The following is a 24,797-nucleotide window of genomic DNA, read 5'->3' as shown; positions in this document are numbered from 1 at the left end:
GGACCCCTTGCGAAAGGAAAAAAAGGAGAAAAGCGCGGCGGGCGAAGGGCAGCGCCGCGCAGGGGAAGCGCCCGGGGCCCGCGGGGCGGAGCCGCGCTCTGAGGGGCCGCGGGCACGGGGGCACCCGGGGGCGCCCCCAAGGGCGCACCCCGCGGGCGGGGCCGCGGCCGTTGCGCTCCGCGCAGCCAGTCAGTCACATGAGCCGCCGCCCTCCTTCCCCGGCACCCCTCGGCCGCGAATGGCACGGCCCGGATGCGCTTGTACGCAAGGAGAGTGCGGGCGAACCATTGAGCGGGGGCGGGGGAACCCGGCAGCCGCCGGCCGGGAACACCCCTTCGCCGGGGCGCTGCGGCAGCGGGGAGCGGACGTGACAGCGGCGCGGCCGGCGGCGGAGGGCGATGGGGGTCCCGCGGGGACAGGAGCGCCAGGCCCCGCAGGAGGTACCGGAGCCGCGTCTCTCCCAGCCCCCCGTCCCCCGGGCGCTGCCGAGGCGCGGCCGCTGTTCCTCCGGCCCCGCTGCACCGGCGTCCCCGGGATCCCCGCCTGCTCCTGCCCTGGTTCCCGGCCCTCGCCGGCAGCGCGGGGGTCGGTGCCGCGCAGCGCGCTGGGCGCGGGGAGGCCTGCGGGGCTGCCGGCAGCGCTGTGCGGGTCACCTTCGGTGCACCGTCGCCTTGCCGTGTCCCCGCTGCAAGCCCGGCTGGCCGGGTTCCCGTGGCACGGAGCGGAGGGGAGGAGGGTGCCCAGAGGGGTGGAGGTGGGAAGGGTGTGCAGGTGGGTCCGTGCAGCCCCTGGAGCCCTGTGAGCGGCTCTCCGGCCTAGGGCCGAGGTGCTGGGGAGCTCTGTGCCTCTAGGAAATCACGTGTATCCCCGGAGCTGGGGGGTTTCATCCTGGAAGGGGGGACAAAAACCCTGGGACGGGCTGGCGGTGCTGGTGAGGCTTCGGAGCATTGAGGCTGTCCCGGCTGCCCGTCACAGTTTACTTTTGTTAGTGCCGTGCTTTGAAATTGCATCGCCCAAAAAGTGGAATTCCGTGTGAGCGTCTCCTCCTGTTCTTGTAGAAGGATTAGAGAAGCATGTCCTGGTTTCGGCTGGGATAGAGCTTAAATTGAGGTGTATGAGTTTATGAACCCTGAAATTGAAAGAAATGTGTGAAATGGAGAATAAGTTAACTGGCTTATGGCAATAGGACAATCTTAGTAGCTAGAGGCAAGCAGTGGACCAGCAGTTTGAACAGCAAAAGCAGATTAAAGTATTTAACTGGGTGAAAATATGTGATGTTAAGCCCATGTAGAAATGTGTTACCTGTTTCTTTAATGTCTTTCAAATTAACAACCAAGTTGCTAATGGAAGGCAGACTTCCTCTGGTATGCGGTCTGTGCCAAGGCTTGGAAAATGCTCATTCTTCAAATGAATGAGAAAAACTGAATTAGTGTTTTGTTGTTTGTCAGGTTGAAACGAGAGAAGATGAGGAACAAAACATCAAGTTGACTGAAATCTTGGAACTGTTGGTGGCTGCTGGGTATTTTCGAGCAAGAATCAAGGGGTTATCACCCTTTGACAAGGTGAGGCCATGACAATATTTCAAATACTTCTTTTAAGTATAAGAGACTTACACATTTTGCTGGTTTGCTTAGCAATTCTGGGTGACTTTATAAAATAAGTTACAACCTATGAGGCTTCCCTGTGTGAATAATTCTGCAAATTACCTAGTTTCAGACAGACAGGACCTCCTCAGTCTTGAAAGACAATTCTGTGCAGCAAGGCCTGTTTTAGAGGAGACAATTGGATGCAAACTTACTCCTGTCTGCTTTTTTTGGGTGCTATAGCCTATGCTAGAGTTTTGTGCAGGGAATTTTCCTCTCTCTCACAACAGCAGTTAGAATAGCTAGTCTTTGGATACTTGGAGTCTTTAAATATTTGGAGATAGCATGGTAATTTTAAAAACAACATTGATGAGAAATGAGGAAGTATCTGTGTAAGAAAGGAACAGTTAGCTTGGTGAGATTATTTTGGGGCTGTTTTTACATATCTTTAGAATGTCATATTTGTTAACCTTTCATTGTTCTAGACAGGAAGTGTGTGATGCTAACAGTGAGCAAAGTTCAGGTTGAAGAGAGATTTCTGAATTGCTTTAATGCTGACTCTGTGAGAAATTCCTGAATCAAGGTTTGAAAACACAGAACTACAACAGCCTTGAAATGGATTCTTCTGTTTTCTGCTCTGTCTCTGATCATAGCACAGCCTCACTTTGCAATTTTATTTTATTCAACTCCTTGGTATTGCTAACAGTCGCTGCTCAGGAGTCTGTGCTCACAGACAGAGAAGTTTCAAGGAGACTGCCTTAGGATGTAACATTGTTGCATTTATGTGTAGAAATCACTTATAGGTACTTAAATACAATTGCAAAGTTACCAGTCCATTATAGTGCCCAACCTCACCAAAATTTGCTACTGAAAATGATCACACTGCTAATGCAAAAGGGATGTGTAGGTTATCACAGAGGGGGGGGGAATATGTCAGAAACCTTGTTAGAAACCAAGGTTCCTAATTTGCTGGGTGATAATGGCAAGTTATTCCACATTCAAATCCCTTTTTCTCTTCTTTGCCTTTGCATGCATTTAGGTTATCTTGCACATGTTTATGCAAGGTTGTCTTTAAATATTTATGTAAATTTGATGAAACGGCTCAGAAGTTTAAATATGCCCATGTCAGAATAGGGCCTGAAATAGAGATTTCTGCAGAGCTGGGGATTTCCATTGCTGTGCTGATGCTGTGTCTAGCACTTTGTGTTGCATGTGTCAGCAAGCAATAAATAATAGTAGCAAAGATGTATATAAAAAGGTGAATATAAGACTGCAGTAATTATGATTCTTGATAAAACTTTGATATGGTCACTTTTTAGAGGTCATGACATTTAACATACTGTTGTGTTTTATCCTTTTGGTTGGTTGGTTTTCTCTTTTCAATCTGAGAGCTGTTTCAAAACTAATATATAAAGCTCAGAGAGGGATTTAGATTGTCAATAACTGCTGGGTTGGTTTCTGTCTTCTATAGTATTGTATGAAGTTGGTATGGTTATGTTATCTGAGTCTGTCTTAGAGCAGAGAGGATACTGAGGATGGTGAGATTACTGAGATGTAGTTCCTAAAATAAATAAAGCCTCAAAGATGTATTTGGGTTTACCTCTTCAGTTGAAAATGGCCCTGACCATGCTGTTGCTCCTTTGCCAGGTGGTGGGAGGCATGACGTGGTGTATCACTACCTGCAGCTTTGATATCGACGTGGATTTATTATTTCAGGAAAACTCTACTATTGGTCAAAAAATGTAAGTTGATTAAATGGCAAGGGGGGGATTTTTTTTCTTCTTCTTCTTAAATATAAAAAGTGGGTGGGGAAGGGGGAGTTACCTGCTCTATTTCTAAGAAAGAGTTTTAGTTCACATTTCCTGCTTTTGAGGACTGCCTGTTTACAAAGCATTGCACAGGTTTTCGGTTTCTCAGACTGTAGTTTCACAAATTCTAAATCCAGAAAGAAGCTTATTTCAAAAAAGGCAGGGCTGTTCCCTTTGGGCTGCCATGTTCTTATATCCCTACTAAGCACTGAAGGCATTTATGTGGCTCCACACTGAACTGAATTGGGAACTGATCCAAATTAAAACCTACCAACAAAAACTGAAAAACCAAAACCCAAAAGAAAAAAAAAAGAAAATAGTTTTAACATGAATGAATTCTTGGATCCCGTTCTCTGTGCAGCTGTACAGATGCTTGTGCTGGCACAAGGGGATGATGCAGAGGCCAAAGCAAAGGGCAGAGGGAGACCATGCTGCTGGAAGCTGGAGTGCAACATTAGAAGGCCTTCCCTGAGTTCCCTGTGTCTGCATTCTGCTGTGTAAATAACCTCTGACTCCCTTTTATGGTTCTGGGTTAGAATTGTAGGCATCAGCAAACAGAATTTAAAGTATGTCACTGTTGCCACAATAGTTACCTGCCCCATACTGAGGAGGATTTCCTTCCTCAGGGCGACCCAATGAGAACATTTTGTTTTGATTCATTTCTTATGCATGGAATTTGCTCATAAGCCAGCTAATTCCTGTGCCAGGGAGCTTATAGACATTGTTTATGCTGGGAAAGGGAACACATTCTAAACTCCATTATTTCTTTATGTATATCTGTGATAAAAGAGGCATAATTAAAATTTGCAGGAAATAAGTTTAGCCTGATAAGTTACAGTGGCTTATTAGGAGACTTATTTACTCAGTGTAGTTAAAAAGAGCATCTTCCTGTGTTTTCTTGAAAATCATAGAGCATTGGCAAGGGTTTTCAAAATAAATATTTGTGGGTATTGCAATTGCATTTGGAGACATTCAAATCATCATATATAACTAACTACATAAAGCATTGCAGAGTACAAAAAATTAAGTAGAGACTAGGAAATGAAAATGGTAGTGATAGTTTTTTGTCTTTGCTATCCTTAGGAACACCAGGGTAGGAAGTGGTTAAGTTGCTCTCAAAATGTTCTGTTATTTTTCCAGCTGGATGCAAAACTGGCAAAACAAAAACCAGGCCTCTCCCAAATCAGCAACAATGATTTATTTGTAAATCTAAAGTGTTCAGAACATAGGAGCATAGGCTGTTTTGATGTCAGTGTAATGTTTGTGTTGGTAGAGGCTCAGGGCTTCTGTGGTGTTTTCAAGATAAAGAAAAGTTAAACTGTGTTTTCTCAGTATTATTCCAAAGTGATGGTGTCACACCATTGTGATGCTGGGCTGAAATAAAGATGGAAACATACATTAGGAGAGGATCTTGCATCTATTGGATAAATAGCTTTTTGTTTTAATTGCATCTGTTTTGATTGTGTTTCACTTCCTTTTAGGATGTAAAGTGTTTCAGGCTCTATTCCCAGATTTTGGTAACTGTCTCATATCTCTTGATCCCCTTTTGTTCTTCCAGGACCTTAGTTGTCCATTTGGGCAGTACTAAATATCAGTGAGGTCAGTACTGGACCAGTTCATTTTTTTTCCTTCATGGGAAAATAGCTTTGGTTTTCCAAGTAAAGTTTTCTCTCTCAGTGGTTACACCTGCTTTAAAAATGCACTTGCCAACATTGACAGCAAAAAAAAAAATTCTTGCCCTAAAATTAGGTATTCAGTGGAAACAGGATGAATTTCTTGCAGATGGATCCCTTGTGGCAGGGTAATCCTTTCCCTTAACCAGCTCTTACTGAGCTCTAGAAAGAGATTGCTGCCAGCAAATTCAATTTTAGTCACTTGAAAAGTATGTGAAGTGCACTGTGTATTTAGCTTTTAAGTGAAGTATGTATTTAAATTCAGAAAGTTTCAGGTGTAACATCAATATTTATTTTGAGAGTTCTGCTAAATAAAGTTTTAAGTCCTTACATTTTTTTCTGGACTTCATTGGAGTGTACATCTCTTACTTAATGTAACTGTTCTTAAAGCTACTGTCTCTTCATGTTGGGTGTACCCTATAACATGCAAAGGTGTTTGTGGTGCTGTATTTTATATGGATATTTTATCTGTCCAGACATGCGGATCTTGAAATTTTCTGTAGTAGTTAAATGAATTTCCAAGGTAGGAGCCTGTAAATGGGGTTTAATCACCTCTTCACTTACTGATGATATAAATAGTGCCTGTAAAAGCTGTTTTGTAAATGAGTTTGATTGCTTTTCATTATATATAGTGGAAGTTGCTTAAGGGAATCTTTGATCTACTGTGTTTGCAAAAATAATCTGTAATTTACAAAAGAAAATTGTAGCATATATACATCTGTCTTTTTGTTGTTTTTATAATAGTGCCTTAACTGAAAAAATCGTGTCAGTATTACCAAAAATGAAGTGTCCACATCGTTTGGAACCACATCAGATCCAGGGGCTGGATTTCATTCATATATTTCCTGTTGTACAGGTAATAATTTCATGGTTTATTGGTATTTTGCTGAAAAAAGTTGTAAAACTTGCATAAAAAATAGAACAAAGCTTTGAATTATTGTTTGGCTCTTTATTTAACTTTGGAATAAATAAGCACAGAGAAGTAGTTTGAATTAATGTTTTTAAAGAATGAAGTGACATTATGGAAGATAGAATTTTAAAGTATTGTTTGATCCACATTTAGAAAGTAAACAAAACAAACTCTCTGAATTCTTTGCCGTGGAGGAGTCAGATTTTGCCTATTGTGGAATGTCTGCTTAAAGAAACTGAAGTTTAATCTTGTTGTGGAATCTGATAGTCTGCTTTGTTAGATTAGGAAATAGAATGAATTCCTTCCAGTCTTTGTTTAAGCTTATGGAGTAAGTTATACAGATAAACCTTGAGTCAGAAGGATATGAATAAGGCAAACGTCACTGGGGTCATTCCTTTAAGCATAATTCATCCTTATTTCCTATCACTTAAAACTGAGTTCTGACAAGTGATCCTCTTACTGTGTATTTGTTGAGCCCCACTAACTCACCATGTGCCCCGTTCTCAAGTTTATTAAGATTTAAGCTAACACTTGATGTGTTCCAGTTACATGTGGTATTCTGAGAATCCTTGGCATTTTTTGATTTTCCTTTCATCTGCACACAGAAAGGTATCTTTGACAGATAGGGAAAATGAAGACTGTTAAGCAAGCTTCTTTTCCATTTAATATCTCCTTACCTCATGTCTGTGAAGGAATTTAGCAAGTAAGAAGAATCTAAATTTCAGTCTGTAAGAAGTGGGGAAAACTTCCTGGTGCTCTTTCCTCTTGTGTTCCAGATGGAAGCTCTTGAGGAAAACCACACTTATCTGCACTCCCCACAAAACATTCTGTGGTGTGTGCTGCTCTTACACAGCTTTCAGGCTGTGATCATGCTGCTTAAGGTGTAAAGTTTGTATCTTGCTAATGTGAGTTTTTGCTTCTGAACCCTTATTTCTTACACAGAAAAAAAAAAAAATAAAATTCAACCCAGGTGAGTTTCTTGCCCTGGTCACTGGATGGCAATGAATGGTTACATTTATCAAATACTAGGCTTCTTTCATAGGAAATATATTCCTCCTTCTGTAAAAACAATAGCACTAGGTATTCTTTTCTCTCACCTACTTTATCCCAAATCCTGATGTGGGATATTACTTCTGGAAAGGAGAGCTATTGATTCTAAACAGGGAGGAAATCTAGTTCTGGGTTTCTCTGAGAGCAGTGACTCTCAGGATTTGTAGCTGGCCAGTAGGTGGTATAGCTGACACATACAAGACTTTTCTGATGGTATGGAGAGGAACTTTGTTTAAAAAATGTGGCTTTCTGTCAGGTCCCTGTGAACTTCTGCTTGCTCCACATACTGCAGGTTCCTCATTTCATCCCAGCCAAGACAGACTTTCAAGAAAACTTGTTGGTGTCACCAGAATACTGTGTTCTGAAAAAGACCATGCAAAATATAAAATGCTGAATGCACCAAGTAGGAATTATGTATTTGGTAATGGAACTTTATTCAACGCCCTGTTAAAATCAAGATTCCACTTGCTATCTGTAAATCTCAAATCAGTTTTCAAATACTACAAATGCTTGCTCTTAAGTCTGGCATTCTGTCCCATTAGCTCTTACACTGTGCAAGAATTTAGATGGATCCCTCCCTACAGGAAGAAATTAGGCTGAGTTGGCTCACTGCCATAGAGTGTAGCAGAACTTTAAAAAAAATCTAAAAAATCTTACAAATATTCCATGGGGCAGAAACATCATTGTTCTTCCTAATAAATTCTGCATATGATCACAGGCAAAAGTATCTACACAGTCTTGTGTTGAGATCTTCTTGGTAATTAATATTCTTCATTTTCATCTCTTGCTGTCATCATGTTCCCTTCACTTTCCAGGGGTTCATGGTTATAGCACAGGAAACAGTTGTTGGTTCAAACTTGGATCCCACAACTGATCTCATCTCTTCTGTGACCTCCTGCACAGGCTGTCAACAGTCTGCAAGATTTATCTTCTCCAACATTGTTTAAAATGTACTTCAGTATTTTGTGGCTTTTTGTGTGGTCTTATAAATGTCAGAAGAAGCCTTTTTTCTTGCACAGGCATGTGGTTCTTCATGAGCACTTCTAGGCTTGAAGATGTCTGTTCATGGTGGAGCTGTAGTCTGTTAAACCAGTGAGTGGAGTGATCTACAGTTGGAGAATTTAATACAAGAAACATATGCACAAAACAAAAGGAAATGTTTATAAAGTAGCAAATATTGACACATTTTGTTAGGGTTAGGCCAAAGAGTTGCCATGTTTACAAATAAATCACATGCTCTTGTTTCCATGCTTAAAAATGTGCTTTTGGCTTTTATCATGTGTTAAACAATTAGGCAACAGTTTGGTGCTTGCTGCTATTATTCGTTTGTTTTCAGCTAATACAGTTTTTTTTTCCAGTGGCTGGTGAAACGTGCAATAGAAACAAGGGAAGAAATGGGAGATTATGTCCGTTCTTACTCTATATCACAGTTTCAAAAAACTCACAGGCTGCCAGAGGTAAGATCAAGGCAGTTCTTGTTTCTGTTATGTCAGATGTTCAGTTGCAGTACCAGCCTCATAGCTCTGAAATCTGCACACTTCACCAGAGTAAAGTGCCATTGTTTTGTGAGTGAGTGTTAAAGGAATCCCCTACAAATTTATCTGGAAAAAAATTGAAGCATAATTGTGACAGAAACTTTGTAGATTCTGGTTAACTTTTGTCCAGTGATTGCCTTAGTTTTTCTGCAGTATTTGGTATTTTTGTGTCATTCTAACTGTTCAGAAACACCCAGCATGCTGTGGGGAGGCTAATGGAGCTAATAGAGAACTAATATGCTGTTAATACTTTGTAATTTGGGGTTTCTTTCAGAGTGCTGAAAGGCAGCTCTCATCTTTCTGTATCTAAACCCCAAAATCTGGTTTTGAAAACTAGATTTGTAAAAAAACTTCATTCAATAACTGAACTGTTCTTCAGCAGTGAGATGAAGTTTCCTTGGTAGAGGAGGAGAGATTGAATGAGCTTGGTTATGTGCCTGTGGTGCAAAGCCATCAGTTCTGTTCTTACATATCACAAGGCAATACCATTTTTAACATCTAGAACCCAAGTTTTTTCCCTTAATAACAGGATTAAAGGCCTGTTACTAGCAGGGTTAAAGTCCCTAGTATTGGGATAGACAGATTTAATTAACTTGGTGGTTTTGATTTTTTTTTTTATTTTTATCTTTAATGCTTAGAAATTAAACAGTAAAGGAAACCTCTCTTTTCCACATCAAGTCTATCTCAGCTTAATTTCTTAATAGTGTATTAAAGATTGGAGATCCCAGTAGTGGGCTGGGACTGCTTTTATGTCAGGTACTGCCTGAGCAGAGAGCAGCCAGGCTGCTGATCTGGACACAGTTTTGATGACCTAGCTCCCATCCGAAGGCAGAAGCAAGTACTTTTCTTGTTACAGAAAATCACTAACATTTCACCAAATCATTGGGCAACTCAGAAACTGTTTGACAGCTTTGTTTCACAGAATCATTAGAATGTTTGAGATTTAGTGTCCATCCCTGGTATTTTAATTACCTCCACTAATGTCTTTCAGGATGATGAATTCATGCAAAGAAAAGAGAAGGCTCTCAAAACGGTCACTGATATCTTTGTAAGTATGTTAGATTTCTTTTTTTTATAGCCAAATGAGTGGTTTTAATGCTGAAATGGAGGTAGTTAATTCTGGGTTAACTGGGTTTTATCATGAGAAGATCCCAATTCAGTTTCATATTGATCTTCATCCTTAAGACAGGTCTCAAATGCCAATATGTCACATTGATAGGTGAGCACTGTATGAGGAGATGCTGTGTGGAGTCCCACACTATCAAACAAAAGTCACAGGGTAGCCTACAGACTATTAAACCCTCAGCAGACTTAAATGTGTGTTTGAAGCTATCAGCAGTTGTGCTATTTGTCTTGAAATTAGTTATTATAGTGATGATCTCAATTATCTGTATTTCAGAACTTGACTTTTTCACTTCTTGTAATTAGCAATGAAAGTCAACACCCTCCTTCAGGGCTGTTTTCTTCAAGTAGCAGATGTTGGCTGGGAAAGATGGTCTCACCTGTGTTCTCTCTTTTCACATGCAAATCTTCTAACTCTTGGATTAACTGTTTGTATATATTTTTTGAAAGCTTGTTCATGAATGCTACAGAGAGGTAAAGTAGTAAAATACCTAGGCTCTCACTGTCATACCTGAATTCAGCTGTCTGGCTGGCAACTGGAGTTTCTGTCCTTGCTTTCTAATTTCCCTCTTTGCTTGGGACCATCAATTCACCATTTCTGACTCACAGTAGTTTGCTACTGCTTTGGGGGTTTTTTGGACCATCTTGATAAATTCCAGGACAGTATTTGACAAGAGAGGAGAAATCTGGGTTTGCTTTGAATGGGACATTTTCAAGGCTCTTCAACAGAAAGTGAAACCCTGCTCTCCTGAGAAAATCACTGTTTTTTCAGACAGCTCTAGCCAGGCGCCCTGAGCTCTTCATGCATAGATGGAGGTGCTCAGTGCTGATGTAAGGAGCCACATGAGAGGCTGTGTAATGGGCCAGACAAGTCACCTTACTCTTTTGTCAGCTTTTGGAGGGAGGTAGTTGTTTTTCTGTACAAATGAGCTGAGTGCTGCTGAGTGTAATACAGCTGGTTGAATTACAGCATGTGTTTGTAGAATGACATTGCAATGAAAGTCTCCAGGTGCTGACCAATTTAGCTCCTTTGTTAATCTATTTGAATAATTGTTCTTGCTTTGGAAATTTCAATTAGTTTCTGAAGTGTTGTTACCCATGTTTTGATTGGGTTTTTTAATTATTGGCAGGCTTACACTGAGTCTTGTACTCCAACTAGAAACACTTGCCTTTCCAGTGAGACATGTATTCTGTTTTACATGTTAGCTCACCCTCTGTCAATTTGTACTTGTTTGAAATCTCCACTTTTGGATTACACCTTTGAAAAAGATAGAAAGCCATTTCAGCAGTGTTATGGTGTAGGAATTGTTTGTTGAAAATAATAGTTTGTGTGGTATGGAAAGCCAGCTTTAAAAAGAAATGTTCTCCCTTTTGTTTTTAAATTGGAAGCAGCTCTATCAGTACAAAATAGTAATTGGGAATTCTTGTTTTATTTGATGGGCTGTTGTTGAACTATTGGATTACACTTGGATAGCAGGAGATTAAAGTCATTTTACTCCCAACTTCTTGAGACTTTTTTTCCCTTAAATTGTAATAAAATTTGCTTTAATTCCATTGTAACCCATGATCATAAATAATAATTGCACTTAATTATCTAATCAGAGTTTAAAAATAGAATTAACTCACAAAGAAGGTAACCTTTCTAGACACTGGCATTAGCCAAATCATTTTAACAGCTGTTGAGTGTTGTGTTACTTTTTATTCTTCTTCCAGACATGACAGAGGAGATGGTTGAGACATTGTTTCATGTTAAGCAAGTTTTTTTTCCTAAGTTTTTTTAAACTTAGAAAATTTCTGTGGCAAATTGCTTAGAAATTAATTCAGTAAAGTTTTATAAGGTAATTTCAGAAAGATGTGAAGGATGTTTATTTGGGTAAGTATATTGAGTTGGAAAGCAAACAGTGTGTATAACACTTTAGATGACAATTCCTCATTTATTTTTTCATAAAAAACCCTTTTACAAGCAATGAACTCATTCACTGTCTTGCAGGAGGTTTACAAACCCCAGAGAAAATACAAACGTCAGACAGGAGCTGAGGAACTGCTGGATGAGGAATCAAAGGTTCATGCTACACTTCTGGAATATGGCAGGTGAAAGGCTTCATTTAGCTCTCTGGGTTTTATAGTGTGTATTACAAGCAGTACAGATAAAATTTGGATTGTGGTAGGGTTTTCCTACTACTTCAGAATTGAGCTATTTCAGATTTACTCCAGTTTGGTTTCAGATTTTGTTTCCTTACCCTGTAAGTTCTCTGGGGACTGGACAGTGCTCATATTTGTGAACCATATTTTGTACAATTGGAGACCAGGTTTTATGCTCCTTCTAGGGTGTGTTTTTTAACATACCTGTTTTTATAAAAACAGCTTAAATACATCATCCTTCCAGATAGTGTGTGTCAATCAATATTAGGTTTTTGCAAGCAATCCACTGAAAATTTGGTAGAAAAGGACCTGCAGTTGCTGTTGCTTCTTTTCCTCGTTCTCATGTGGCTGCTGCATGGAGGCTGAATCATGGTTGAATGTTTTGTCTTCTCACTTTCCTGCAAACTTTCATTCAGAGACAAAGTTACCAAGGCTTTCAATTTTCCATTATCTCTGAAAGACCCTCTGGTTTACTGAGAGCTCTCCAAACACATAAAAATGAAGTCACAGAGCTTATATTTCGAGTTTCTATTTCCAGTTTTCTTTTCACAATTTAGTGGTAAGGACATCTTGTCTGCTGTCTGTGCTCTTAATACTTAACAAGTGCAGATTACGTCTGAATTCCATTTTGTATCTTCTGGGTCTTCTTTACCCCATAGCCATAGATTTTTTGATTTTTTTTGTCTCACTGTTTTGAGTACTTTCCTTTTAACAGTAACATGGACTGTAGTGTAATAGCTCAGGATTAACTTTCAAATGGGAAGAGAGCATTACCTTTTCCTCTCATGAGCTTTACATGATAATATTTTATGGAAAGTGAAGATTTGTAAATCTTGATGGGATATGGAATATTCAGATAATGGCTCTGAAACCATTCTGTAAATATGCTCCAGTACCTGCTTATTTAGTTTACTCAAAACATTCCAAAACTAATTTGATCCTGGCTCTTAGTGCATATCTTATGTTGAAAATCGATAAAAATTTAATGTATTTGTGGAAGTCATAAACAACAGTATTTTTCCTTCATGTTACTATTGTTCTTTTAGGAGATATGGATTTAGCAGACAAGCAGGAAAAACAGAACAGGTAAAAAATATACTAATTTAAAATGCTCAAATTGTGAGAAGAACTTCATTGTTGAAGTGTTGGTTACTGTTAAATCCTAAAAGAATACAGCAGAATAGACAGTATAACTTCTACTATTAACAGATTTTAAAAATAGCTAACTGCAATTAAAAATGTGCATGCCATGAAAGGTGTAATTGATTACCCCTTTTAAAGGGTTTCCTTCATCTCTGCTCACAGATCACATTTGCAAACTGCTTTTTTTGTTTTGAAGAAAGAGGGTTTGGGCTTTGGGTTTGTTTTGGTTTGACTTTTATTATTAGGTAATTCCATATTTTGTCTGTTTATATTTTTCAACTGAGTGTTCCGTAATGTGATCATTAAAGGGTCTTTTTTTTTAAAGAACCATTCAACTTGGTAAGAAATATTGTAAACATTTATTACAAAACACTTTGTTTAATGTGATAAAGAAACCTATGCATCAATAAAATGGTAAACAAATAATTGTCCTTCTTGAAAATTAGCATCCTTGCTGTGCTTTTGACAATTATGGCATCTTAAAATGTCCATAAAATGCAGGGTGTCTGCAGTTTTGTGATTTCAGTGCAGATATTAATTTGGCTACAAGTCTTTATTACAGAGATAATGAAGGTAATGCATTAAACACTTCATGGACCCAACAATACATTGAGCAGATTAAAGTTGCTCTTCTTCATTATCTCATTATTCCACATGCAAATGTCACATTTATGTTTTTATAAATGCAGATATTTCTCCATCTAGGCATGCCTGTTTTCCCTTCAGAGTCACCTCTAGTCATGGTTATAGAGTTCATTTTGTTTCTTTCAAAATTCTGTTGCCTTTGGGTTATTGTATATAAGTTGTTCATCATGGTTCTTGTGGAAGTTGAGCCTCCAGTAAGGCAGAAGTGGACAGTGAAATATGTTAGTGGTGTGGTAGGGTGACCTAGAAATTGAGTCTGGCTGTCCCCAGTTCTCTTTACTTCAGTGGTACAAATTCTTCTAACTGAACCAGGCATGTTTGCAATTTTTATGTTGTATGTTTGTTACACCAATATTAAGTTGCAAAACCGATTTATTTAAAAAAAAAATTCAGTCTTGTCCTGTGTAGTAGGCATCATATTCTGGGTTGTGTCCTGAGGTTGGCAGCTCTCAGAAGGCTGTGGAATAAGGAATCTTCAAACCAGATAAGTGCATAGGAAGCCAGAGACACAGTTGGAATACTTGTGAGAAATCAGGAAGGCTTACATTTCAGTTGGCATGATTTGGAGGGTGAGGATGTACCAGTAGCTCAAATGTATTCATACAAACAGAACAGCTACATTCCAGTTTTCTCCTTGATGTCTTTCTTAACACTTTAGGATATTGGAGCTAGATATAATAATGTCTTTATTTTTCTTTAAAAGGCTGAGGGTAAAAAAGCAGTGCTACCTTCAGGGCTTGCAGCAGCAGGGAAAGCTGAGCCTTGTGATGAAGATGACCTTCAGGCTGCTGAAGAGGTGAGCCCCAGACACAGCAGGCATGGGAGTTACTAACCTGGGGGGAGAGCATCAACTTTCACTGCCCAGTCATTCTCCAAAAGAAGGAAAATTTCCATGGTTATTTGAAGTGAGAGTTGCATCCCACAGGAGAATACAGAGCCTGAAATTGATCTACAAAATAAATGCTTGTTGATGTTCAACACCCAAAACCTCTTTTTTATTTCTTGAATCTCAGCATTTTTAAAAAGGTTGATTTTTGTTTGACAGTGGGAGGTGAATAGTCTGAGTGAAAGTTTACTGTTACAAGAATTTTTCCTTACATTTGGTAACTTTAGCCACCTCTTCTTTTCACAGACTTAGAGCCCCGTTGCATGTTTTAAAATACACATTATATGATACTAATTTTATGTATGTGTCCCTGGCAGAAAAATAGCTAAATAATAGAAGTTAAATTGTTATGTATAATTCTTTATATTTTGCTGTAGCTTCGCATTAAAACTTTGATGACTGGAATGGCTGCAATGGCAACAGAAGAGGTCAGTAGCATTTAAAACTAATACAGCTTTCTTTAAATTATGGTAGATTGTGGTAATTATTCTTAAAATTAGGCTGCTGATTTGGGTCTGAAGTCATGGAATGACTGTGTTTAAATTTTCAATTAGGAAGACAGTAAATTTTACAAGGCTAATTAGTTCATCATTTGCCTTGAAATGATAATGACAATATAAATAAATACCTGTTTCAAATGGTTTCTACATGAATTTCAGGGCAAAGATATCACTCTGCAGCTACCCAAGATGCACTACCTTACTTTATTCATCTTGTGAAATTATTCAGAAGATTACTGGGGAGAGTGCTGGAAAACTGTGCCTTTCAAGGTTCTTTTCAAAGCACTTAAAAATACAGATTAGACTAAGACACAGAAAATACTGGATATGCATCTTCTTTTCTTAATTTGTTGTTTTCAATGATATATAGTGGGACTTGTAGTCTGTTCTTTGATTTCTGGGTGAAAGGACTGGAAATAATTTCAGCTGTTAAACAATGTTTCTGTTTATGCTGGAGTCGTGAAAGAAAAGGTAACAATTAGTCTAGTCTCAGAGTTGACTGACATGATTTCTACTGAAATCCATTGTAGAATTCAGTTCTGTTGGAAAACTGGTTTTATACATGCATGCAGTTTAAAGGTGAATTCTTGCACATGCCTGCTTGTTAAGCAAATGCAAAATTCAGTAAAAAGAATGATTTGCTAAAAAGATTTAAGTGAGAAATTTCTATCAGCAAAATTATGTTTAGAAGGTGGAATGTTTCCTGGACTTTTCTTATGATTAGAGACTTTTACTTATTGTGCAAATTTCTGTTTAAAATTAGAACTTTTTGGAAATTATCATGTATAAGTACAGGCAGTTCCAAAGCTCCAGGCATTTTCTTGATACAATTTCAGGGCAAACTGACAGCAAGCACAGTTGGCCAGATTGTTGGACTCCAGTCAGATGAGATCAAGCAAATTGTGTCTGAATATGCTGAGAAGGTAAGTGTGTTACCTGAGTGGGTTTAACCACATGGTATTTGATAGCGTTTTAATTTAGGCTTTAAGCTGCCAACTTCATTGCCATGATTCTCTTGAAACACACTTTTTAATACATGCTGTGGGCAGCAGCACAGCCAGAGTTCAAGAAAGTACTCTGAGAAGACTTAAACATAGCCAGGCTTTTGGTGAGATAGTACACGTCCCTGAATTGTGTTTGTGACTAATTTGGGTTTAAGCACCTGCCTGAAGGCTTTCATGGATGAAGAGAGGCCTGAGTTGTATCTATTCAAACTAGAGGCCTAAATTCTTGATATGCTTTAAAATGTTCAGTGTGTAAAGCACAGAAATACATTTCTGTGGGCCTCTCAGAGAAAAGTCTAGGCCTCCTGCACTCAGATTTCCAGATGTTTGTGCTGGACTCCAGTTCTCAGTCATGCCCTGGATCTCAAGTTTTGAATCTCATCTCATCAAACCCAAACCTTGGTTGCTTTGAGAAGTCAAAGCAATTAAATGTGTGTGTTTGCTCCAGTTACTGTGTTCAGCTGTGATTGTTTTTTGCAGTAATGTGAAAAGAAAATCTGGCTCTTCAAGCAATTAATGCATCCAATACATCACTGCCAGATAAGAGTTATAGGCCGTTCTTACTTGTCCAATAGTCTTCTCATATTTCTTCCTTTTTGTTGACACATTTGAGGTATGGAGCTTTCCCATTTTGGAGATAAACCCTATAGCTCAACAGCAAATTCTTGGCCTTTCTTTATTATAAAAGATTGGAAGAACAGAAGCCCAAGGGTCATATTTCAATGTTACAGTTCTTCTGTTCTGAGAGAAGGGAGCAGGACCTTGACTATTATAGTAGGGCAATGATTAATACTCTGAAAAGTAAGAACTGATTCAAGTCAAACCAAAAATAGATCACTTTTCAAATCTATGGGATGTGATAAAAAAATAGAATTTCTGTGCACGTATCCATGCACCAGGAAAAGAATTAAGGATGTTATCAAAGAGTTTATTGAAGCATCAGCAATGTTTGGATGTAATTCTAATAGTCTTAGCCCTTGGTAACTGTACATAGCCTGAGAAACAGAGCAGTGCTTATTTGTTTACCAGAATCTTAACAGAATCCACAAGCCCTGTAAAGATACCTGACAAGCCAAATTCGAGGTATGAGGTCCTGATGCCAGGGCCTTTCTTACAAGAGGCATTTTTGCACAAGATCAGTGTTTAGAATTTCCTGCATTTGCCCCTCCATTCTGCTGCCATGTTAACCTGCAGAGTGAACTGGAGGAAGGATTGTAGTGTCATTCCTCACCTTCTGAAAATATTGGCAGAAAATCATTAATGAGTAGCAAATTGATCATCTTTAAACAGCCAGAGACATTACTGATGGTTCTTTCCCATTTTCAAAAAGCAATCTGTAGAGTTCACTTCTTGAATTATCACCACTTTTTTTAATGGCAAAGCTGTACTACATGAATTTTTACTGTTTCTGCAAACATCAGTCTCAGACTAGTAGCTCGTGTCTGTTTCTCTTGCATTTCCATTTTTCTCCATTAATATCTTTAGCATGTGAGAGGCTAAATGTGGTGAGAAGGGTAAGGTTTTGAAATGCATAAGATGATGAAGGAATGTGATTTGACTAAATAATGAGAGGAATAAGTAAGACTGAGTATATATTTGTTGAGTAGTTCAAGGTCACAGGTGTTGCTTAGAGGCATTTCTTCCTTTCCTAACAACAAAAGCAAAGAAAGCCTCTGAATTGTTGGGCTAAGCCATCAGAATTGGGCTTTTCTTGCTGTGGATGTAAAAACATAACAGATCATTAAGCTGCTCTTCAATATGAATTACATAGAACATGTAGATGAGGAAGACAGGCTTTGCTTCTTATTTTCATTTAAAATTAAGCTGCTTACCCATATGCCTGGAGTGGAACCAGCAGCAAATATGAGTGGAGAGTATATCACATTCCTTGTAGCATTTTAGCTGATTATGCATTGTAGCAGTTGTCAACACTGGGTAATTATTCAAAAAGCACTTAGTATTGAAATCTTTGACAGACTATAAATTAGCACTTGAGGTACTTGAAAATTAACTGGTTTTCTAGTGAAATATTGGAAAATGGATTAAGTGAAAAAAAGAAGTCTGAGTGCATGAAGCAAATTACAAAAACAGATGGATGTAAGTATCAAAGGAAAGACTTTCAAAAGGTACAAATAATTTTTAGGCAAATAATCCCTTAGAGATCAAGATATCACTGGTTTTTAATGATACTTTTGTCTACTGCAAATATACAATTTCTGTTCTAAATGTTATTTTTTATAAAGAATGTTTCTGTCAGCTTTGCTTTCACAATTCAGAGAGAAGAGGAGGCTGGATCCAGATTGCTGTCTCTGTTATGCATTTATGAGACACTCTTGGCAAAGCATGCTGGATGGAGTAGTTCTCAAAGGCTGGTGTCAGCAGTACACATGCACACACAAAAAAACCCCAGAGTGGTAAATGCATCTCCCACACTGAGCATGTCATTGTCATTCAGCATGGAGATCCATCCAAGCCTCTATTTCAGAATACACTATTGTTCAAGGCTTCTAAAAATTGTGGAGCTGGAATGTGGAACATCTCTGATTCAACAAGTTCAGTGAATACCATGGCTTAAGATGTTTTTCAGTATGTTTGTATTTTTTCCATTGAAGAACTCTACCAGGTTTAACCATAATACTGATGCAAAAAAAAACCCAAAAAAATCTGTCTTCTAGTACACTGTAGTACTTTCCACCTGTCCCAGGGTAACTGACTTTTTTAGCTTACTTGCAAATTTTGGAATATAATTCAGTTGTTCAGCTGCTTCCTTATTTTGATGTGAGGTAAATTAGTAAGTCATTCTTTTGGATAGTGGGACACAGTTCCTGATAAGGGATATCACAGCTGTATCCCACTTTGGTGTTTCCTGAGGTTCTGAAGAAGCAGATAACGGTGCTGTGAGGTCCAACAGGCTGTTGTTATCGGTTTTTCAGCAATCAGAGCTTTCTGCTGAGGAGCGACCAGAAAGGCTTGGAGCTGCCCAGCAACACAGAAGGAAGGTGGCATCTCTCAACAAGCAGATCTTGCAGAAAACCAAACTCCTCGAAGAGGTGAGTATTGTGTGTGTAGTAAAGAAGAAAACGTTGATAAAAGTGGTTGATCACAAAGTTTTTACATACAGAAAATACCTGCAAGCTGTCTCCTGCACCAGCAATTTGTCATGCTGAACACTGATTTCTCTGAATGTTTTGCTTGCATTGCCCTTGGATTGTGAGAACAGGTTGTGTTCCTGGGGGCAGTTAGCTCAGCCTTAATTTTGGGAAGGACCATGATTTTAACAGTTGAGGGCCCTTTAATTCTGTGCAGCTTGTTTCCAGTACATAACAATCTCAGTGCTGTTTTTATATGGGGAAAAAATGTACTGACAGCTGTAAGCCAAATATAATCCTTTTATCACTTTACTAAACTAAGAATTTCCTGGCTGAATTTCATTTACCAGTTGCCAAAAGCAGCTTTTGAAATCAGTGACAGTCAAGAACCCTGTCTTTTAAGAAATATTTATGGAGTTCTGGCTTCCATACTGCAGTAAGTTTTGGCAAGATTTCTCAAAACTAGCAATTCATGTCAGTTTTCATGAGATGTGGACTGCAGACTTAATTTTTTTTTAGTTAGAATGAAATTTGTTGGTGAACTATTGGTAAAAAATTATGAAAAACAATGAAAAAGCTTTATTTTTATAAATTTGGAAAGGGAAGACTGGAGCATTAAGTCACAGCTCTGTGTTGTGACAGCACATTAAAATAGCATGAAAGGAAGTGGAACTGAGCTGCATGTGCATTTTTTGTTTGCTCACTTTTTGCTGTTGCTATTTGCAATGTTATCTTAAATCATAGGGAATTTAAAGAAGTATGTTCTTCTAAAATTAGCTTCTGTAAATTAATTGACAAGTGTAATATCTAATATTTGTTTATAATACATATTTTGCTCACTGCCTTGTTAGACTTCTCATAGTCACACAGAAGGAAACCATAAAGCAGCTTGGTTATTTGGTGTGGAAGTGTCTGTGGTTTGCTGCCATGGTGCTTCTGTGCAAGTCTTGAATTGCCCTGACTTATTTGGAGAAGTGTAAAATAGGGCTCATTCTTAGCTTGGTGTGAAACTAGGCCAGTACAGCCAGGCTAGAAAAGTTTGAGCAGTTTAACAGAGATTCTGTCCAATAAGTCACCATTCTGTTGGCCTCTATTTTGGAAAAGCTGATGTTTATTCTGGGACTTTATGGACCTAAAGGATCAGGTGGTAAATGTTTGCTATTAGTAATTAAATATTCAGTCAGAATTCTTGCAATCAGTTGCAGGAGTAGCTGACAAGAAAAGACAGTGTTTGTTATGCTTGGCCTGCTGCTTGACAGACAAGCATTATGAACAGCTCAAATAGTCTCTGTTCTCCATTACAGGTGTAATTAGTATGAATATAGAATCCAACTCTTTTTTTTTTCTCTCTTTTGTAACAGTTGCAAGCTAAATGTGCTGATCTGCAGGCAAAATGTACCAAAGCAAAAAAGACATTAACAGAGGTAATCTTTGGTTTTTTCTGTGCTGTATGTAGCTGAAACTTTGAGAAATTCTGTTTGTGAAGGGATGTATTAAACTGTGTTTGCCAGCTTAGTTCACTGATCTCATGGTGTGGGAAAGTCAATTTATTATTAATCAATTTAGTATCAATTTATTATTAATTGTAACCCTTAGGTTAAGAGTTACAGTGAAAAGCTGGACAAGGAATTGGCAGCCTTAGAAACAATAGAATCCCAAGCAGATTCTAGGTAAGTTTCTTCCTTTGTTACCTTTGAAATTCTGAAAAATAATGGTTTTAAAATGAATCATTCAGTGTTTCTTGGTTTGTCAACCTTAACAAATGACTAAAATTTAAAAATTAAATTATTCTCCAGCTTGCTTTCCAGAGACAGGGAAACATTGCAATAGGATTCAGTCAGAATGAAAAGTGTCAGTCTGTAGTTCAAAATAATTGTAGGTGTTTAAAGCAGAAGAACCCTAGACATATCTGACAAGTAGATGAGGCCTTCTTGATTTATTTTGTTCATATTTGAAGCCTTCATCTCACATAAATTAAATAGAAGTCTCTCAAAACTTTCACAGTAATGAGGTTAAAACATAACAAAGCCATCAGAATATTCAGTGTAACACTCCATCTTTATTTTGACCTTGGTAGATCAGTCCTGATATTTGGGGTTTTAATATACCCAGGTTTTATTATAAATTTATTTAGAACAAAGCTTGTTTTCATATATGCTAATTCTCAATCTGTTTAAATTAGAAACTAAAAATCTAACATAGTTTACTGGATCTTCAAATTTAGCATATTACAGAGTCTGAGAGCACTGGTGGCCATGAATGAAAACCTAAAGAGCCAGGAGCAAGAGTTCAAAGCACACTGTAGGGTAAGTTCCAGTGTCTCCTAGAAGGATTCTTTTAAAGCTTGGTAAATAAGCACTTTCCTGGTGTGTTGTTGTGCTGTGTGTGCCTGTCTGGCATCTGTCCCACACCTCCAGGTACTGCTGACTCCAGGTTTATATTGATTAGCACCCCTGGAGCAGGGAGGAGTGAGGAAGGATCTGAGCTGCTGTGGCCTTCCTTAATACCCTTAAGTAGGGAATGCTGTTTAATCTTCCAAATTTAAATACTATGTGTATGGTTAGCTCTGAAATTTTGTTAGAAGTTGTGGTGTCAAGATTCTTTCCTCCCCTCTTAAGAGGTCTCAGTTAAAAAAAAATCAACTTTTGTTTGTTTTAAAGGAAGAAATGGAGAGACTACAACAAAATATTGAGACTCTGAAAGCCGAAGCAGCGGAAAATGGGGAGGAACAGGTAATAGCAAAAGCCTAAGTTCTTATTTTCAAATTGCATTTTCGAATGTTTATGTCTTTCTGACTTCTGGGATATTCTTGTAAGCCCTAAAGTATCTGCTGGAATATTTAAAAAGCTCTGTAAAGCCACAGTTCAGGCTAATAATCCTAGAAATACAGGGGTGTGCAAACAGCAACACATTATCTAGTTTTTTTGCAGAATCCATGGGACTCTGCTCATGGATGCTTTTGTGCCTTTTACTTCTTTCTTTGTAGTACCAGAGAAGAATCTCTGGTTGTTGTGCTAAAAACTGTGCATGTCTCTGACAGAAACATGTCTTCCTCAGAAAGAGTGTCTGGTTTGGTTGTTTTTTTCTTGGAAGTGGGGTTATCTGAAGGATGAAAGCACGAGCTTTCAGTGGCTCGGTGCACTGCATGCAGTGAGCAGCTGTCAGAAGTTAGACTTTAACACAAGTGCATCCAGACTGATGGCAATGAATAATGAATGAACAGAAAAGGAAAAGCTTCAATGACTTTATTTTCAGTGGGTAAACATTTGATGCATTCATGCCTCTGGAACAAGGCAGATTACAACTTCCATGATGCTGCTGTCCTCCTCAACACAGCATGAAAAAAATTAAAGTGCAAACTGAAATCTTAAATTTTTCAGCAAGAAAAATTTAGCTTGAAGTTCACACTGCAGGAAGTTTAGAACAAATGTCAGAGGATTTATATTCTGTTCAGGTGCCTTGTTTATCCTTAACCCCACCACTGAATCAAAGTATAAGCACTCAGACAAGGAGTACTGACAATCTTTGTATTTGTATCTTCATTTAAAGTGTGACTGTTGTAAAGCAGTGCAAAAGCTACTGATAGCTTTTAAAAACTAAAATATCAAAAGTTAAAAACCATCTAAATGTCCTTTTTTAGAGTAAATGATGTCAGGCTTTTAATACAGATAACAAATTATTATTCTAAAAAAACCCCAAACAATGAATGGTGGTGTTATTGTGGGAGCCAAAGGTAGGCAAAACCAGAAAATAAACGAAATCTGCCCATTTTTGCACTGCAGCTCTCGTATGCTACTGTAATGCACAATTATTTTGGGTTCTCAACTTCCAGGAGCCAAATAAGATTATAGAACAGCAGTACAAAGCTGAGAAAGAGAAACTTCAAAAGATCCGCCTGCTACTGGTGAGCTCCTCTTTGTGTCCTTACTTGTACAAAATTTTTGATGTTTGTCTTATCTTGGAATTTCTAATACTTTGTCTTGTTGTTCTAATTTTAACAAGTGTTTCTATCACAAATCAATTGCAAAAAAAAAAAAAAATTGATCCTCAGCCAAAGCTTTTTGTTTTTAAAGTCAATTATTTAATAACAAAGTATTGCTGGGGGGGCTTCATCCATTTTAAGAAGAGAACAAGAAGAGGCTTTGTTTTCTCCCCTCCTAACTTTCTATTCAGGCTCGAAGAAACAGAGAAATAGCCATTTTACAGCGCAAGATTGATGAAGTACCCAGCCGAGCTGAGCTCACACAGTATCAGAAGAGATTTATTGAACTGTACAGTCAGGGTATGTATATCAAGCAGGGCCATCCTGCTGAAGGCTAAAGCCCTGAAAGGAGGGCAGTTGCATTTGAAGCATATGGCATGTAACAACAGCACCTACTAGTTTGGTGGTATTTTAAAGGTTTTTGGTATTCATGTTACACGTCATATTTTTGAGGTTTTGTAAGCTGGGCTTTAAGAATCCTCCTGAAGGTGAAACTCAATGCACAAGATCTCTGGACGAAATTTTATCTGCAGCAGGTTCTATCGTTTAGGTTAATGGCCAGTATGTTCTGAAAGTCCTTAATTCACCATTTACAAATGAGATTGCTGTGAGTTTGAATCACGTTTAATTAATTTGCCTTACCATTAGATTGCTTTTATTGTTTCCACTGACATGGCATAACTGGTTCTGAACCAAACTGTGTCAAGAACTACAAAGTAAAAACAGTCTCTTGAGGGGATTGGTTTCTTTCATTTTTAATTAACACAATCCTGCTATATCTTGGTAGGAGCAGAATGCAAATTGTCTTGAACTGTTATGATCAGAAATTATAAAATTGGAAAAGGTGCAAATGGAATAAAATTTCAAAGTTGTTCCATTAAACTGATAGCAGACCAGTATGCTTACTGGTGTATATTTAACTAACTTGTGTGTTAGCATAAGAAAACCTAGCAAATGATTCAGTGGTATTCTGCATTTATTAAATATATGTGTGAAGCAAGCTCTGGAAGGGTGAGCAGTTCCAAACTTGTTATCTGAGTGGGATCCAAATCCCCTGCCTTGGTGAGGCATCTCCAGTGGCACAGTTCTGTGCTGTCCTCCACGGGTATTGTCCAAATACATGGAATAGATGTAAGTACAAGTCACAGGCTTCTTCCTCCCCTTTGCTGTGCCATGCAGTTTATTTAGTCCAGTCCAGCTATAAAGAGCTTTGTTGTTTTTCCTTAAATTTTCTGCACATTCTCTGTCATGTCTAATTCTCTGTCATGTCTGGTCAGACCTACCTGTTCAAAAGATGGAGCTTTCTTTATGTCTGAAGTACAGAGAGATTAGCATCAAAGAGACTTGGGCACTTTGGGTGTAGATTTAAGCTTTGGATTTTATGGGACTTTGTTTTCTAAAGTACAAAGTGTGAGTAGTATCTCAGGATAGCACGCTGCTCAGTCATGGTTGGGAACCTGCTTTGCACAGGCTAAACTTCTACAGAAATGAGCTGGAAACCTCTAGCCAGTTTTTCTGTGAGTTGTTGTATTTTTAGAGGTACTTAGAGGCTTTTCATTTAGCCAGATTCAGGTGACCTTCAGTTGCCAAATCATGTTTTTTTTTAACTTTGCTTCAAGGGGTTAGACTGGACAATCTTCAGCACTAACCTCAAACCTTAGTGATTTTGTGATTTTTGTACCAGAACCCTTTTCAGTTATATTCAGTGTTTGGTTTTGACCTAAC

General features: G+C 38.4%; 1 protein-coding gene across 1 annotated transcript in view; it reads left to right on the top strand.

Moving 5' to 3' along the window:
* Window positions 1–281: 281 nt before the first annotated feature.
* Window positions 282–24,797, top strand: part of CCDC93 (CCC complex scaffolding subunit CCDC93) — a 32,750-nt gene continuing 8,234 nt past the window's right edge. Inside the window, exons 1-18 of the mRNA XM_084209204.1 lie at window positions 282–440; window positions 1,449–1,562; window positions 3,231–3,325; window positions 5,809–5,920; window positions 8,383–8,481; window positions 9,551–9,607; window positions 11,672–11,772; window positions 12,870–12,909; window positions 14,315–14,407; window positions 14,875–14,925; window positions 15,834–15,920; window positions 18,935–19,051; window positions 20,452–20,514; window positions 20,687–20,760; window positions 21,315–21,396; window positions 21,751–21,822; window positions 22,923–22,994; window positions 23,264–23,372. Coding sequence (XP_084065330.1) covers window positions 399–440; window positions 1,449–1,562; window positions 3,231–3,325; window positions 5,809–5,920; window positions 8,383–8,481; window positions 9,551–9,607; window positions 11,672–11,772; window positions 12,870–12,909; window positions 14,315–14,407; window positions 14,875–14,925; window positions 15,834–15,920; window positions 18,935–19,051; window positions 20,452–20,514; window positions 20,687–20,760; window positions 21,315–21,396; window positions 21,751–21,822; window positions 22,923–22,994; window positions 23,264–23,372 — 1,480 coding nt within the window. The 5' untranslated portion in view covers window positions 282–398. The remainder of the gene's footprint in view (window positions 441–1,448; window positions 1,563–3,230; window positions 3,326–5,808; window positions 5,921–8,382; window positions 8,482–9,550; window positions 9,608–11,671; window positions 11,773–12,869; window positions 12,910–14,314; window positions 14,408–14,874; window positions 14,926–15,833; window positions 15,921–18,934; window positions 19,052–20,451; window positions 20,515–20,686; window positions 20,761–21,314; window positions 21,397–21,750; window positions 21,823–22,922; window positions 22,995–23,263; window positions 23,373–24,797) is intronic.

The sequence above is a fragment of the Fringilla coelebs genome, assembly GCF_963513975.1.
Source record: "Fringilla coelebs genome assembly, chromosome: 7".
NCBI classification, from domain to species: Eukaryota; Metazoa; Chordata; class Aves; order Passeriformes; family Fringillidae; genus Fringilla; species Fringilla coelebs.
The sequence above is the reverse complement of the archived record's forward strand: the minus strand, read 5'-3'. Positions and strand labels throughout refer to the sequence as shown.